Genomic DNA, 15,688 nt, shown 5'->3' with positions numbered 1-15,688 from the left:
TTTGCACTGTGGTTTTTGCTATGCACCAAATCACCAAAGTCCTTGTATGTGCAAACCCACGTGGCAATAAATAATTTCTCATTCTTATTTTCTTGCTGTCTGCTGCGTCTGCTGTTGTTTCTCAAGGGATTCAGATTTGGGAATATTTTTGGATGCTCCAAAAACTGATTACACAGGTTGATGTGTCAACACATCCAGCAGAAATAAGGCCAGTTGAGTTTTTTTAAACAAGAGACCTAGAAATCTACATCATTCTAGAGGACATATAATATGGACTATTAAGACAGACAATGATGATTTGGTCCTATATTTTGGCAGATGATGGATTAAAAATACAGGACGACATACATTAGCTCCCAACAGAGTCTGATCATCACATGCTTATCAATCTGCCTCATAAAAAGCTAAATAATGTTTGTAATTCTCAGTTTAGCAACTCACTAGAGGCTGCACCACTATTTGTCTGTCAAGGTCTGCTGTCCGTCTGAATAAGCCAATCGAAAAACGTCTCAGCGTCGACGTCACCGGCCATGTGTCCCCCCGTTTTTTGTTTTTTTTAGCAGTTGGATTATAAGATCATGAATTTGGGTTAGCTCCATGGACGTCAATCTGAAAATTGGTGTAAGTAATGTTAGGCATTGTTTGTGTTTCAGATTTGTGGATCCTTCTCCACAGCAGTCCTGCTGACAGAGCAAATTCAGGAGCCACCAAATGCACAAAGCAACACAGACGACAAATAATCAGATGAATGTCCTCTTTCTTATCATAAAATTTAGGATTTAAACGGTTCAGTGTGTGGAGAATAGAGGCATGTATTGGCAGAAATGAAATATACTATTCATAATTATGTTTTAATTAGTTAATAATCATCTGAAAATAAGAATTATTGTGTTTTTGTTACCTTAGAATGAGACATTTATATCTTCATACAGAGGGGGTCCTCTTCCACTGAGTCTGCCATGTTGTTTCTACAGTAGCCCAGGATGGACAAACCAAACACTGACTCTAAATAGGGCCATTTGTGTTTTTGTGTTTTGCGTTTTCTTGTTAGCCACTGTAACTCTCCTACACACTCGGCACACGGGAAAAGCTTGAAGAAATTTAATGTAGGGTGGGATAAATCCCTTGAGATGCATCATCTCATTTTCGAGGGGGTCCTTCAGTTCTGCAACCTCACCGCTAGATGCCACCAAAGAGTCTGGGTGTCATCCTGGACAGTGCACTGACCTTTGAGGCCCACATTAATAACATTACTTGCTCTGCATACTTTCATCTACAGTACGAATTATTATTCATCTTTGCCTGTCACTTACACCTCAGAGCACTGCTATCCTCGTTCGTTCTTCGGTTACATCCCGTATTGATTATTGCAGTTCTGTTCTCTTTGGTCTCTTTACCAAGTGTCTTCATAATTCAGCCGCCCGTGTCATTCGTAGAACCCCCTCCATAGATCATATCACTCTTATTCTGCCTCTCACCTTTAAGGCCCTCCATAATCAAGCCCCTTCCTGCCTGTCTGAACTCCTTTATATCTACACATCCTCCTGCACTCTTGGATCCTCTTCTACAATCCAACTCACATCACCATCTGACTGCTTGACTACCATGGGCTCTAGAGCCTTCAGCCGTTCTGCTCCCCACCTCGCGACATTCCCAATATTGACTCCCTTTCCACTTTCAAATCTGTCTGGAATCACACCTTTTCAAGCTGGCATATTCGGTCCGATTTAATGGAGACACGCATATTCATGATGACTTTATGATGATGATTTTATACTTTGTCTTTATAATTACGATTTTTATCTCGTAATTTTATTACGGAATAGTTTGTTTATTACGATCTATGGATACATTGCTGCTTGTTTTTCTTTTAACTGTGTCTTGTAAGGTGTCCTTGAGTGCTTTGAAAGGCACCTTTAAGTAAAATGCATTATTATTATTATCATTATTATTAAATCCTACACACTAGACCTTTAAGTGATATACAGTGACATTTTAAAACCCAAACTTGTCAGTGCTCCCCAGAGGCCAAACTGGGCAGTGCTGTAAAGCCAATATTGCCCATTGGGATATATCAGTTGGTTTAATAACTATGAGATATTAGCATTTTGACTCCCTGCTGTGTCATTATTACAAGATTAATTAATTTTAGCAATTCCAATTCTTGAAAGTTTTTTTTTATTTCCAGGAAGTAAATGGGCTCCCAGCTTTAACCTTCACTATTTTTAAATTACTCTAAAACCAAAACAGTTATGTCCCTTGCCACAGCAAAACACGTAATACTTAATAATGTGTCAATGTGTTCTTCAAAACTGGCTCAGTTACAAAAGGGACTCTTACCTCATTTACCTTTTTACCTTGACTGACATCACTTGGCCTCCATAGCGCAGAGTCACACCAGGTAACAGGCACCAGCTGCTCATTGTTTGTTACTTCTATCTGTTGTTTCACTCAAAAGCGATTAAAATACTTCCGCCATTTTGTACTGTAGCTTTCACTGTGTGAATCTGAGTGTATAAACAACGCTAATTGCTGAATTGTAACAGAATAAAGACACTAATTACTCCTCAGACAACCTACCACACATGGATACTGTTTCTATGTAGAATTACGTCACGCTCTGGCGTTAGCCAATGAACGGCAGCTTTTGTTTAAGCTAATACTGTTGCCCTGAGTATAGTCTGTCAGACAGACAGGCACACTCTGTCCACATGCTGTACATCGTCCACAGACACGTTAATACATCACATACTTTATGTCTAAGTGCAACGTTACAGCAGATGATCCGGGTTAAGGGCAGGGTTGGATTCATGACCTTTTAATCCCAGCGAGCGCTGTGGGATTTGTGCCTGACAGGCTAACACCAGGGTGAAATTCTTCCTAACACTGAAGAGGGAAGTCATTGGCTCGCGCGGTACTGGCGCGGTATTGTAAAGTTCACTGAGCGCTGAAAGCTAAAATATGCTTACTGATATTATTACAGTGCAGCTTTTTTGATGAGATAGCGATCACGATCGGATATATAAGTGACAGTGAGGATATACATGGACTAGCAAAGACATGTCGCGGTGATAATGAGGTGAAAAAGTGGTTTGTTTCGATCGTTTCCGATGTGTCAGTTGGGTTTCGTCCAGCTAGCGCTAAGCTAACGTGAAGCGCGCTGCGTTGTCATTTACTACCAGCTGTGTGTTAGCTAACAAAGCTGTTACCCATCTGTGCTGAATCAAGATGAGCTCTTCACGGGAGATTAAACGTGAGTATTGATCTGCTTTCACTTACTTTTTTGATTTGCTAGAAGCTGATATGATACAAGCCTTCAATGTGTGTTCACCCTGCAGAGCTGCAGAAAGCAAAGAGCAAAGCCCAGAACAACAACAACCTCAAAGAGGAAGCAAACATCTGCAATCAGCTGGGAGAGCTGCTGTCCAGAAATGGTGAGTTGTTCCTAATATTCATGATATTGAATTTACTGTTAAATGAAGAAGTGTGTACAAAGAAATCTGTGCAGATTGCATTTATATTGTACTTTAAAGGAATAAGGACATGACAGATAGATGCAAGAACACAGATCAGAAGTTTTCAATCTGAATAGATAGTAGTGATTGTGCAGGTTATACAGAGTCACTCATCATTTTGTGAAATATACACACAGAGCTGATGAGTTTGGAGTTTTGGGACAGGCATATATATGGGACAAGCCTTTAATTCCCCTCCCACAAAATTGTTACCCAGCAAAGATCAGGAAATACAGTCAAATTGCTTCAAGCCATTAAACCCACCACTGTCTTCTTTAGCTGCTGCTGCCTCCTTATTGATTCACCCCCTCTCATTATGTGGTTACTAGTCTTTTAATCAATTCAGTCGTCCTTCAAAAACGCCATACACCAATCGTTTGCCTGCCCCACCACTCCACTCCCGCGTATACTTTCCTTAATAGTCCTAATCCCTGCATATATGCAATCAATTCCTGTTTCCCTCTTTCTTATGTGTACATGCTCTTGCCGCCTCTCTGCACTTGTCACAATAACCCATCCAATGATTTCCAGTAATGTAAAGTGTTGCTCTAGATCTACTCATCCATCCTCATTCCCGCTTTTTGTGTCACGTAGGTGATTATGAGGCTGCCATTAGTGAGCACCAGCAGGAGCTGTCTCTCTCTGAGGTGCTGAACGACGTGATTGGACGAGCCGTGGCCAATCGTAAGATAGGAGAGTGCTATGCAGAGATGGGAAACATTGAGGCTGCTTTGAAAGTGAGTAGATTGGTTAGCTTTATTGAAACTGCCTGCAAAAATGACTTTGTGGCCATTAAACCAATTCTTATGATACAAACATAGAGCGTAACATGTATTTTTCTTCTTCAGCACCAGCGCTGTCACCTGGACCTGGCCCGCTCTGTCAGAGATCACGCTGAGGAGCAAAGAGCGCTAGCCACCATTGGTCGTACCTACCTCTTCCGGTATGAATCCGACCAGTCAAAGAGCAGTTTACAGCAAGCAGAGGACGCCTTCAAAAAGAGCCTGGCCATTGTGAATGATCGCCTAGAAGGTCTGTTTGTCTATGTGCTTTTCGGGGATTATATGACGGGTGCTAAATTAACTAGTGCCTATGGTTTTTGTAGTCCTTGTTTGTACTAACATTTTTAATTCCTCGTACCTCCAGGGACTGTGCCGGGGCGAGAGATAAGTGAGATGAAGGCACGTCTCTTCCTTAATCTTGGTCTGGTCTGTGATCATCTGGGGGAGCCCAAACGTTGCAGCGAGTTTATCAGGCGAAGTGTCTTTATTGCAGAGTAAGAACATCCTCAACTTAACTTCATGTTGATTTAAAAACTCAGGTGGGAAGATAGGGACATTGTCAGAAAGGTGTCCTGTTGTCTTACTCTTTACTGAGAGTGAGTGTACTAACTTCAAGTGTGTTTTGTACATAAAAAGATTACCATTAAGTGTTGCTAATCATGCTTTCTTCATTCTAATCCTGTACAGGAAGAGTCAGCTGCTTGAGGATCTCTACCGTGCAAACTTTAACCTGGGCAACATCTACTTCCGTCATGGTCAGCAGTCTAATGCTGTGCGCTGCCTTGAACAGGCCAAAGAGTGCGCGAGGAAGATCAAAGACAAGTTTAGTGAGAGCGAGTGCTTTCACTGCATTGGCAAGGTATAAACTCATTCTTTAAAAAGCTACAGCAAAAATAGCCCAATTGCATTCAACCAGCGTACCCATTTTCTGTTACTGTGGCTGTAGGTTTTGTAATTTGTTCATCTCTGTCACATTTATCCACAGGTGCAGCTGACTCTGGGTGATTTCGTGGCAGCTAGACGATCTCTGAAAAAAGCTCTCTTGCTGGGTTCCCAGCAACCACTGGACAGAAAGGCCGTGAAGAAAGTTTTCAAATATGGTGACAGAGACTTTTTTTATCCACTCAGTCTGCGTTTAATTAAAATGACTTTTGTTTTCACTGAGGTGGCTGAGTTGACGGCGTGATTTGTTTGAATTTCACAGCCGACCAGGGCTGTAAATTGGAGGAAGAGTTGGGGGAGGATAAGGGCAAAAGCTCCCATCAGGCTGTGGGGCTGTCAGAGCAGCTGGGGGACCTGTACTGTAAGGTTGGCTGCTACAGCAAAGCTCTGGATGCATATCAAGCTCAGGTAAGATATATATTGATCATCCAGTATTCACTGCCTTCTAACTCCTCTTATATTTCAGTTCATACACCTAAGGTAATTGATTTAGCCTTGTTGTTGATGTAATGCAGCTAAGGGGTGCTGAGGCGTTGGGAAAGCCTGCCAGGGAGCTGGCTGTCATCCACGTGTCCCTGGCTGCGACCTACACAGACCTGAGACAGCACAGCAAGGCAGTGGAGCACTACAGACAGGAGCTGGCTCTACGACAGGGCAGCTCTCCTGAGGTATACATGACACACATCTTAACCCAACAGTGCTCTCTTTTTAAATGGCCAAGTGATATTATCTGGGTTTTATGGATGTAGGTAAATCATGTTGGGACCAAGTCACAAATAATTATCATCTGTCTGTCAGGAGTGTAGCACTTGGCTCAACATCGCAACAGCTCAGGAGGAGAGCGGCTGTGTCTTCGAGGACATAGAGAGCAGCTACACGAGAGCCTCACACTGCGCTCAGAAGTCTGGGCAGACCAGACTACAGGTGAGCTGGAAGGAGCAGCTGAAAGTTGCATAACAAAAAAATTAAACTTGATTTTAAAAGGTTGATTCATTATCATCTGCAAATCCATCTACTATGTGAAAGAATAATACTTTGTCTTGGAAGGGTCTAACAACAGTGTATGAACGCTCGCTTTGCCTTCTCCAGAAACGCGTGCTGAGGCTCTGGCTGGCGTCCCAGCGACGACTTGGCTCATCAAAGGCTGATGACACCGAGGCGAGGCTGCAGGAGCTGTGTGCCGCCGAGGGCTGGAATCCAGATGGGAGCGATGGTGAGGAGGATGAAGAGGAGGAGATGGAGAACAGTGAACCTCTGGATGACAGTGACGTCGTTCTCTCAGACTCAGGTAGAACTCCCATTCTGCCCCACTGACATCTCTACACAAATAGATCCTAATATATCCTTACGTTACATCATGTTTGTCTCATTTGACTTTTCATATTTAGATGATGATTTGGAGGGTTATGACAAGATGGTGTCAGGAAGGAGGAAGGCAGGAAGGGTGAGTCATGTACCAGTCGTCGCTCTCGTCTTTGTATCCCGTGTCTTTCATCTTCAGTTTTTTACCCTCTGCTCTATTTGTATGCGTTTTCCTGCTTTAGTGGAACAAGAGGAACGAGAAGGGCGAGACGTCTCTGCACAGAGCGTGTATAGACGGAAACCTGAGGCAGACGCAGTATCTGGTGGAACAGGTGAGAGAAACAAGACTGGTAATTCTTGTTTAAAAAAATACTGCGTTTTATTATGTATATGTTGCCAAAAAAGCAAAATCAAGACAATAAAACACAACCTGGATTGTTTGATACTCAACAATGTGCTGCTTGTCTTCATGTCAGGGTCACCCGGTGAACCCCAGAGACTATTGTGGCTGGACTCCTCTTCATGAGGCCTGCAACCACGGTCACTATGGTAACTAAGTTACGATCAACTGTATATAACCTTGTTTAAAAGTAGTTTCATGAAACTAAAAAACCTTTTCCAAACTCCCTCTGTCATGCAGACATTGTGGCTTTGCTGCTGGAGCACGGCGCTAACGTTAATGATCCTGGCGGTCCCTTATGCGAGGGAGTGACTCCTCTCCACGACGCCCTCGCCTGTGGCAATTTGAAAGTCGCAAGACTCCTGGTGGAGCGAGGGGCTTCTGTCACTCAGCGCAACTCCAAGGTGTGTGTGTGGCATTTTGGTAAATTACAGGAGCTGGTTCTTCAGACAGTGCAAACTCATTCAGTCTATCTTTCTGAACATTGATGAGGCTGTTTTTAGGAGTGAAAACATGAAGACATATTAACTCCAGATGGGCTAGAATCAACGACTGATAATACTGAAATCACCCTACATCCCCCAGGCAACTAAATCCGTCCAAATGGGTTTAATGTTTGCATCTATGTCTCATGCTTTCATCATTCTCTGTTAGGGTGACACCGCCATGGACACCCTCCGTCAGTGGCAGAGGACGTACAGCAGAGAGTTGGACCAGGACACCAAGCAGGAGTGCATGGCTACAGAGAGGCTGCTGAGGAAGGCGCTTGCAGGGGGAGGTGAGGCCTTTACATCATCAACACAACAGTTTAGCCTCGGCTCGCCTTTTAAACATCCTTTCAGACGCCGTTTTTTCCCTCCACTTATCTCTGTCTAAACACAGTGCCCGCCGCTCCGGCCCCAGCCAAGCCTTTCGATGCCCTGCAGGACAGCCAGCTGTTTGATGCTGAGAACTCTGAGCCGCTGTCGTCCTCTGGAGGGGGCTGTTCCTCCAGCCAAGACTGGCTCCGGACCAAGAGGAACCCAGAGGTGAATGCAGCACCTGCCAGCCCAAAACGGTGGCAGGGCAACGGCTCAACACAGCGGCACAGAGCCAGGGGGACAGAGGCGGCTGTTCTGTATGGGGTAATGTCTGCCAAGTGCTTCTTAGTAGAGTATGTAGATAAAAATGCTTGATATTACATCATTTCTTCTTGTAAAGGCTTTAGACTCATTGTCATTCTGCCACTGAAGCTGTGTTGTTCAGATCTATAATTACAGTACGTGATTTGCATGTATATGTATTTCGTAGAATAACAGCAGCTCCTCAGACGACAGCGACTCTGACTGTCCCATCAGCCCTCTCCGTGCCGTACGCCCTAGACACAACATCCCAGCAGCCCCCAGTCAAAAGGAAGTCCCCGCAAACAAGGAAGCCAACCCGATCCCCAGCTCGTGTCGAGAAAGCGTCAGGGAGCCTCCCGCGCCGTCTGTCTTTGAACGCGAGGAGTACCACAGTGCCATTCGAGGCTTGGGCAGCGCCAAAAGTCGTCTGTCGCAGTCTCAGTACTCCAGCACACCAGCTGTTTCATCCAGCAGCAAATCAGCCCTCATTCCCGAGGAGGAGTATCTGGCTGACGAGTGGCTGGAGGATGATTTGGGAGAATTCCAGCCGAAGAAGAAGAGGAGGCTTCGGGTGGAGCAGGACGAAATGAGAGGGGAGGACATGGCCTCTGCTTCAGCAGCAAGAAATCAAAGCAGACATCTAACCTCTGATGCCTACAGAGGTAATAAAACAACTTTTATGTCTTACTTTATTTTACTCCACATTTCTTTGCTTAGTTTACCTTCATCATGTTCCTCTTCTCTTTCAGGATCTGCAGCTCCTTACTCCTCCAGCAGGAGTCTCTCTCAGAGAAAGAACGGCTCTCAGAGGCCTCAACAGGTCAAAATGACTCAGATGCCCGGGATGGTGCGGCTCGGCAGGCGAGAGGTGAACAGATCACACAGCCCCACGGTAACAGACGATGACGACATGAGGCCCGAGACGCCACCACCCCCACAAATACACATGCAGGTGAGAAAAGATTTCTCACGAGTTAAAGATGTAGTCAAATCTAGAAACAATACACGTGAGGTAATGTACCTCTAAAATGACTCATTTCAAGTACAAAGAGAGATTTCACATCACTTATTCAGTGACAGTCATTAATGTTTCAGCATCACTAGGGGCCATAAGTGGAACATCATTTGTCAGGCGTCTGTCTTTATTCCTGATTAACTTCAGACAGTGATGAATGTGCTGGTGAATAAGAGAGGGATGATCCAATGGTAGCGCCATTTTAAGACATGGCCGCAGATTGAAGAAAGTCAGCTTTCAGGTGTTTGGGGTGGATCAGAGGATTTTCAGAGGCTGTTCTGGAGTGTTGTCAGGTACAGTATGTCAGCAAGTGTGGGAATCTGACTGTGCAGTTAAAACCCAAACCTGGATTTTAAATAATGTCGCTTGATGCTTAGGGGTTACTTTTGCAGCTCCCGAGTCCAAGACAAATTTCCCTATGGTGACAACAAACTATCGTATCGTATCATATCGTATCGTAGCTTTACCTTTTAGATCTAAACTGACTGTAGTTTACATCTTAACTTCACATGAGGTCACGCTGCACAGTTTCAGTTTCAGCATTTGCACATCTTAGCCTTGACTTCATTTCAGGATTTGGTGAAGTTCTCCTTTAAAGTCCGTTAAAAGATTTCAGCTCATTCAGAGCTGTGCTGTTAGACCTTGAACATAACAAGGAAGAGAGAGCATATTACCCCAGGTTTAGTTACACTCCTTTGATTCCCAGTTTATTTTAGATTAGACTGTAAGTCTTCTTCTTGTTCGTAAAGCTCTTAATGCTTCAGGACTGTCGTACACTGCAGACTCTATAATCCTTTACAAACTCTCAGATCTATTACTGCTCGTTCCTTAAATACACACGCTTATACGCACAAGAGCGGCAGTAGCTCAGTCCATAGGGAGTTCCTTAAATACACACGCTTATACGCACAAGAGCGGCAGTAGCTCAGTCCATAGGGACTTGGGTTAGGAACTGGAGGGTCGCCTGTTCGAGTCCCCGTCCGGACCAAATATGGAGCTTGGACTGGTGGCTGGAGAGGTGCCAGTTCACCTCCTGGACACTGCCAATGTGCCCTTGAGCAAGGCACCAACCCCCCCTAATATTTTAATTTAATTTGATTATTCTTACTTGTCTCTTTTTTACTTTCACTTATATATTTTGTAACATCTACTGTCTTTTTATTGTCTAATTTTATTGTTTCTTTGCCCTTCTTAATGTGTCGCATTTTTGTTTTTTATTGTAAAGCACTTTGAGCTATATCTCTTCTATGAAAAGGACTCTGTAAATAGAGTATTATTATTAACCATGTTATTAAAGGAGCCATTGTGTTTTCCTTGTATTTAATTTTCTTAATTTGTGATTTTATTTCAGGCTCCAGCTCAAACTTTGGCTGCTCCAATGCCCACATCACTGCCTCCACCAATCAGAATGAGGGTCAGAGTTCAGGAAGATGTTTTCCTCATCCCAGTTCCACAAAGGTTCATATATATATATATATATATATGTAACTAGTAGTGAATGACACCACTAATATGCTTGTTCTGTACATGTTAGGGATTCCACGTTGGTTTTACAGTTGTCCATATCCACATTCCTCTGTTCCAGTGAGGCCGACTCCTGCACTGTGTCATGGCTGTGCGAGCAAGCTGCTCAGCGTTACTACCAGAAATGTGGCCTCCTGCCGCGCCTCTCGCTGCAGAAGGAAGGTGCTCTTCTGTCCCCGCAGGACCTGCTGCTGGCTGTTCTGCACACTAATGAAGAGGTGAGGACGGGTGTAAAGAACAGTGTGTTATTAGGATTACTTTTACCTTTTCTTATCAGGACAGAATTAAGATGGTACGTTGTCATTTTTCTTTGTTTATTTTTTTTAATTCACGGGTAAAGTTATATAAATATAAGTTATTAATAGCTTATAGAAACATTGCCTGCACACACAGGGCTCTGACAGCTATGCTGGTTTGGGTGGTTTGTGGTTTGTTAGATCCGGTGCTTGATTAAAGCAATGTCTGCATGCATCACCTAACGCTAGTGCAATGTGTTGCAGGTTCTCGCTGAAGTTTGCTCCTGGGATCTCCCTCCTCTCCCTGAGCGCTACAAGAAGGCCTGTGACAGCCTGGCAGTGGGTGAGCAACACACACAGACAAACACACACACAAACACAGACACACACACATTTCTATAACCCATCCTGGAGCATCTTTTTGTCGCCCTGCAGATGAGAACAAGCGTGTCACCCGGCTGTGCGAGGTGCAGGATGGGAGCTCCTCCATGTCGGTGTGCGGCCTCGGCTTGGCGCCCTCCTCCCTCAACCCGCTCCTTCGTGCCCTGAAACTGCAGGCCAGCCTCACAGAGCTGCGTATTTCCGGCAACCGTCTCCATGACAACCTTCTGCCCGAGCTGGTCGCCACAACAGTCACCATGCCTCGGCTTCGGCTGCTGGACCTTTCTGCCAATAGCATCACAGGGGAGGGGCTGGAGAAGGCCGTGAATGCTTTAAAGGGACAGAGTCATCCTGCGTTTCCGGTAAAGAGTGTTTTTAGTTCACCTGCTGTCATCACAGTTTTCTTTTAAAGATAGTTTGGTCCCATACCTGTCATGGATTGGACACGTCACACGCAACACACTGATGTATGGAAGAAAACATGGAGGCTGCTGAAGTCAGTTCACAGTTTAGTTTATAAGCTGATGTGCAGTTGAAGCTGGCAAATTCACGAGCAGATGATAACGAGGATGAGAAAGACGGTGAGGAGAAAGAGAGCCAACGTTTTAAATACGGCTTTGTGTGGCGTAATGGCTGCTACTGCTGCACAGACGTGTGTGTGGATGCGTAGTCTGAGCCACGAGTGGTGGGATAGTGTTCACAACATGACTCCCACCAGAGCAGAATGGTGACGAAAGCCGCATGAATTCCGATATGACTGCTCAGACTGAGGTCACATTGCAAAAAATCAGACCTGTATCTCATTTAGGACCATCTTTTTCCCCCCAATCAGAATTGACAAGATCACATTCCATATGATTTGTGCTGTTGACACAGATCTGAATCACATATGAGCAAAACAAATCAGATTTTGGCTGGTTTTGCCTGCAGTCTGAACGTAGTGTCTACTAGTGTTATAAATGGTCTTGCTGTGGTGGTACTTTGAACTTCAGGTTTGATTTCCATACACTAAAGAAAAGACTTTTTCCCCCCCCCACACTGCAGTGTACGTGTCACCTTTTGTTAAAGTCAAGTCCCATTAACCAAGTGTGAACCACTGAAATTGCACCCCCCCCCCCCCCACCCTGTGTCACAAACCGCAGTGAGTGAAACTGTCTCAAATGCTTTTCCATCACGTCTGAGACTGACACGTCACCGGTTTAATATCAGTCTAAGTAAGACAACTCTCTCATACATGCACATTAACTGTTTGTGGTTGTTTTCCTCTCACAGTGCCTTGAGGAGCTTGACCTCAGTATGAATCAGCTGGGTGACGGCGTGTCCGAGTCCCTGTCCTGCCTGCTGTCCTGCTGCCCTCTGTTAGCCAAGCTGTCTCTGCAGGCATGTGGCCTCACCGCTCGCTTCCTGCAGCAGCATCGACTGATGCTCGCCAGCGCTCTGATAGGTGAGTCTCTGACACTCTGAAGTTGTGTTTGCTTTCATAGGTTTTAAATTAAAGCTGAGCAGAACCCATTAAGCTCTCAACTTGCGTCTTCTCTTAGTCAAGTCTTGTATTTTTTTTGAGAGGTTATATAAAAAAAAAAGAAGGTTATTTATAGCTAAATAAAAGAACACTCTTGTGATCTTTCAGGATCCGGCCACCTGAAATCAGTGTGTATGTCCCACAATGCACTGGGCTCCACTGGCTTTGAGTTGGTGCTGAAGACTCTGCCTCTCCACTGCCTCACACACCTGGACCTGTCTGCTGTCCGCAGGGGTCCTGCTGATTACCCAGCACTGGAACACCTCACCAAAATCCTGTCGCAGGTACACACACATAAATCATGTCCAACTGTACCTCTTATTACAGTGCAGACAAATTAAAACATTTTGTCTTTCGGCACAGGACGACTGCTCACTGACCCACCTGAGTCTGGCAGCAAACGGGTTGACGGACAGCAGTGTAGCCACCTTGGCCAGGTGAGAACATGCATACATTTAATCATGATTATAACAGTCTTCATATAATAATTAAGGGGTAATGATGTCTTCGAAGCCAAAGGTCTGTGAATGTGTTCAGAATTCAGATACAAGAGGTGGATGCAAAAAGATTTCTGTTGTCCAATCTGTCATCCTGTGTTTGCTTCTGCAGTTCTCTGTGTCCGTTTAAACTTTTTGATTTCTCCTTAGGAGCCTGCCTTCATGTCCCACTCTGGTCAATCTGAACCTGTCGGGTAATCCATCTGTCACCTCAGCGGGACTTCACAGCATCCTGATCTCTCTCAGAGAGGCTTGTCGACCTTTGACCCTTCTAAACCTCCAAGGTATGTGTGTGTGGGGGTCATAAGTTACAGGTAGCCTGTTGTGTTTGGTGCACAGTCCCCATTTCTCAACAAAACACACCTTGTGTTTCCTTGAGGCTGAATGAATGTGCTGAATGTGTTGTCTTCTACGTGAAACATTTATAGACTCATTTTTTTGGGGGTTAGAATCTAAAACCTACATTGTTTACGTTCATGTTTGCTTTCTAGCAATCATCTTCTTTGCCTTTGGTGGCATATTACTATTATAGTAAATGTGAAAAATATTTTTAGTGTGATTTGCTTTAAACTAAAGTCCCTTCTTGTTATTGTTTTTAATGAGAAGGAAGCTCTTTGCTTGCGGTTTGTGCATTTCACCGAACCTCGAGTTGCTGCGCTCTAGGCACCTGGCGTTTTTGCCGGAGCACTCTGAACTCCTCGAGTTGGAAGAACTTCAACTCAGCAAAAAAAAGCGCCTCACGTCATCTCTTTTTACATCATCTTTTTTGTCCAATGAGATGATTTGAGAGGCGGGTCTTCTGTGGTGGTCACGACAACAAGTTTATAGTTGGTAAACAATGGAGGAGAAACTGGTGGTAGTGGTTGCTGGACACCCAGAGCTATACAGCCCGACTTTTGTCAAACTGCCCCTGAGTCATCTTAAAATATGCCTGTAAATGGCCATCATGGAGGAGAAGCTCCTGGACCAACTGGTGGTACTCCCCATGACCCACCCTCTTTCTTAGGGTCTCATATACCCACACAGATCTTTGTTTTCCTGTGTCCAGCAAACCATTTGCTGACAGCCTCTCACCCTCAATCAGAGCTACAGCAAGCACCCTCTGCCTGAACATTTTAGGAGCTAGCTACTAATTACTGTGAAAAACAAATGGTAGATTGATTATGTGAGAAGGTTACGGTAAGGAGGTGTTATTATAACCTTATATCATGACCAGTACAATGTTGAGCCAAAAACAGATAAAACAAGCTTCTGGTTGCGTCCTCCACAGGTTGTGCGGTGTCTGGCCCCTGGGACAGTGCAGGTGTGGACGGTTTGTCAGAGCTGGTCAAGGATCTCCGTCTTTGCTCTCAGGGACTCAACAAGCTGGACCGTCAGGCCCTAAAGCAGAGCTGGGACGCCGGTCGGTCACATGGGCGCTTCATTGACCGAAACAGCAGGTGCCTGCTCTCTACTGCGGCCTCCTCATGAAGAGGGGAAAAATGAAATGTGCTGCGGAGATGATGGCAGGTTGTTCATCAGAGACACTAAACTTTGAGCCATATGAAATCATTAACAGAGAACTTTCTGCACACTCAAATCTTCAAAAAGAGCAAACTGCACAAAAAATGCAGACGCAGCGACATGACGTCTACGGACAGTGTGTGTAAATAGCTTATATGTTTCATGTATTTTGTACGTTTTTATTTATGTGTGTGCATCTGTGAAAGTCTGTGACTGTATGTTAAGCGTGTTTGTCATGATGCATTCACTGAACTGTATGATTTGATGTTTAAGGGGGAAAAAAACAATTAAAGAAACTCATTTGGTCTTTCAATGTGCATTTATTCTTTGTAGTTTTATAAATCCTGTAGAGCAAAACTTTTTACTTATTTATCTGATAACATCGAATACACATTGGTGCCGCTTTGTCCGTGGCCTTTTACATCTACATGTTACGCCCTAGGTATCCTCCTGCGTCTGCTGCTGACATTCCAGGATGCCGCAACCAACGCTGGGACATCAACATAAACATCATGGTTTGACGCTACATTCATATGGGAAGTGAACACCAACCTCCCAAGTGATTTTTTGGGTGGGCTTAAATAATTGAAGAATGAGATAAGGTGAAATTTTGACAATGAAAAGTCAAGAGGATCAGCAAAGTGGTCAAGATTCATCCTCTGGAGAACATGAATGTACAGAGCTCTAGTCGTTGAGATGTGTCAATCTGAGTGGACGACCAATGGCCATGTCTTATGCAACACCTCAATCTTTTCAGTCACATACCTGAATCTGAGCAATAAAGATTAAAAGCCTTTATATCTTAAAGGGTTTAACGTCGCCATCGGTGTACTCTATTCTGCAGTGAGCCATTCTTACATGTCTTCCAGCCCGTGTGACCTGTTTCACACAAAACTACAAGTAACACTTTTGTCTTGTCGTTGCTTTGGTGAGAACAGGGTACAAACAGCCCACAACAACATCCTG

At 44.4% G+C, this 15,688-nt stretch overlaps 1 protein-coding gene across 1 annotated transcript; it reads left to right on the top strand.

The window, feature by feature from the left end:
• The first annotated feature begins 2,929 nt into the window (after positions 1 to 2,929).
• Positions 2,930 to 15,612, top strand: tonsl (tonsoku-like, DNA repair protein). The gene is made up of 28 exons (XM_050062673.1): positions 2,930 to 3,253; positions 3,339 to 3,434; positions 4,110 to 4,252; positions 4,364 to 4,547; positions 4,662 to 4,791; positions 4,985 to 5,156; positions 5,283 to 5,397; positions 5,502 to 5,647; positions 5,755 to 5,907; positions 6,038 to 6,163; positions 6,329 to 6,527; positions 6,628 to 6,683; positions 6,784 to 6,873; positions 7,018 to 7,090; positions 7,182 to 7,345; positions 7,596 to 7,719; positions 7,824 to 8,065; positions 8,232 to 8,706; positions 8,794 to 8,996; positions 10,411 to 10,517; positions 10,645 to 10,801; positions 11,084 to 11,162; positions 11,255 to 11,562; positions 12,473 to 12,644; positions 12,831 to 13,006; positions 13,086 to 13,159; positions 13,370 to 13,503; positions 14,490 to 15,612. The coding sequence occupies exons 1-28, from the start codon at positions 3,229 to 3,231 to the stop codon at positions 14,687 to 14,689; spliced, it is 4,323 nt and encodes a 1,440-aa protein (XP_049918630.1). The 5' UTR covers positions 2,930 to 3,228; the 3' UTR covers positions 14,690 to 15,612.
• Positions 15,613 to 15,688: the final 76 nt, after the last annotated feature.

Source organism: Epinephelus moara, chromosome 14, assembly GCF_006386435.1.
Source record: "Epinephelus moara isolate mb chromosome 14, YSFRI_EMoa_1.0, whole genome shotgun sequence".
In the NCBI taxonomy this organism is placed as follows: Eukaryota; Metazoa; Chordata; class Actinopteri; order Perciformes; family Serranidae; genus Epinephelus; species Epinephelus moara.
This window is presented reverse-complemented; position numbering and strand designations above follow the sequence as displayed.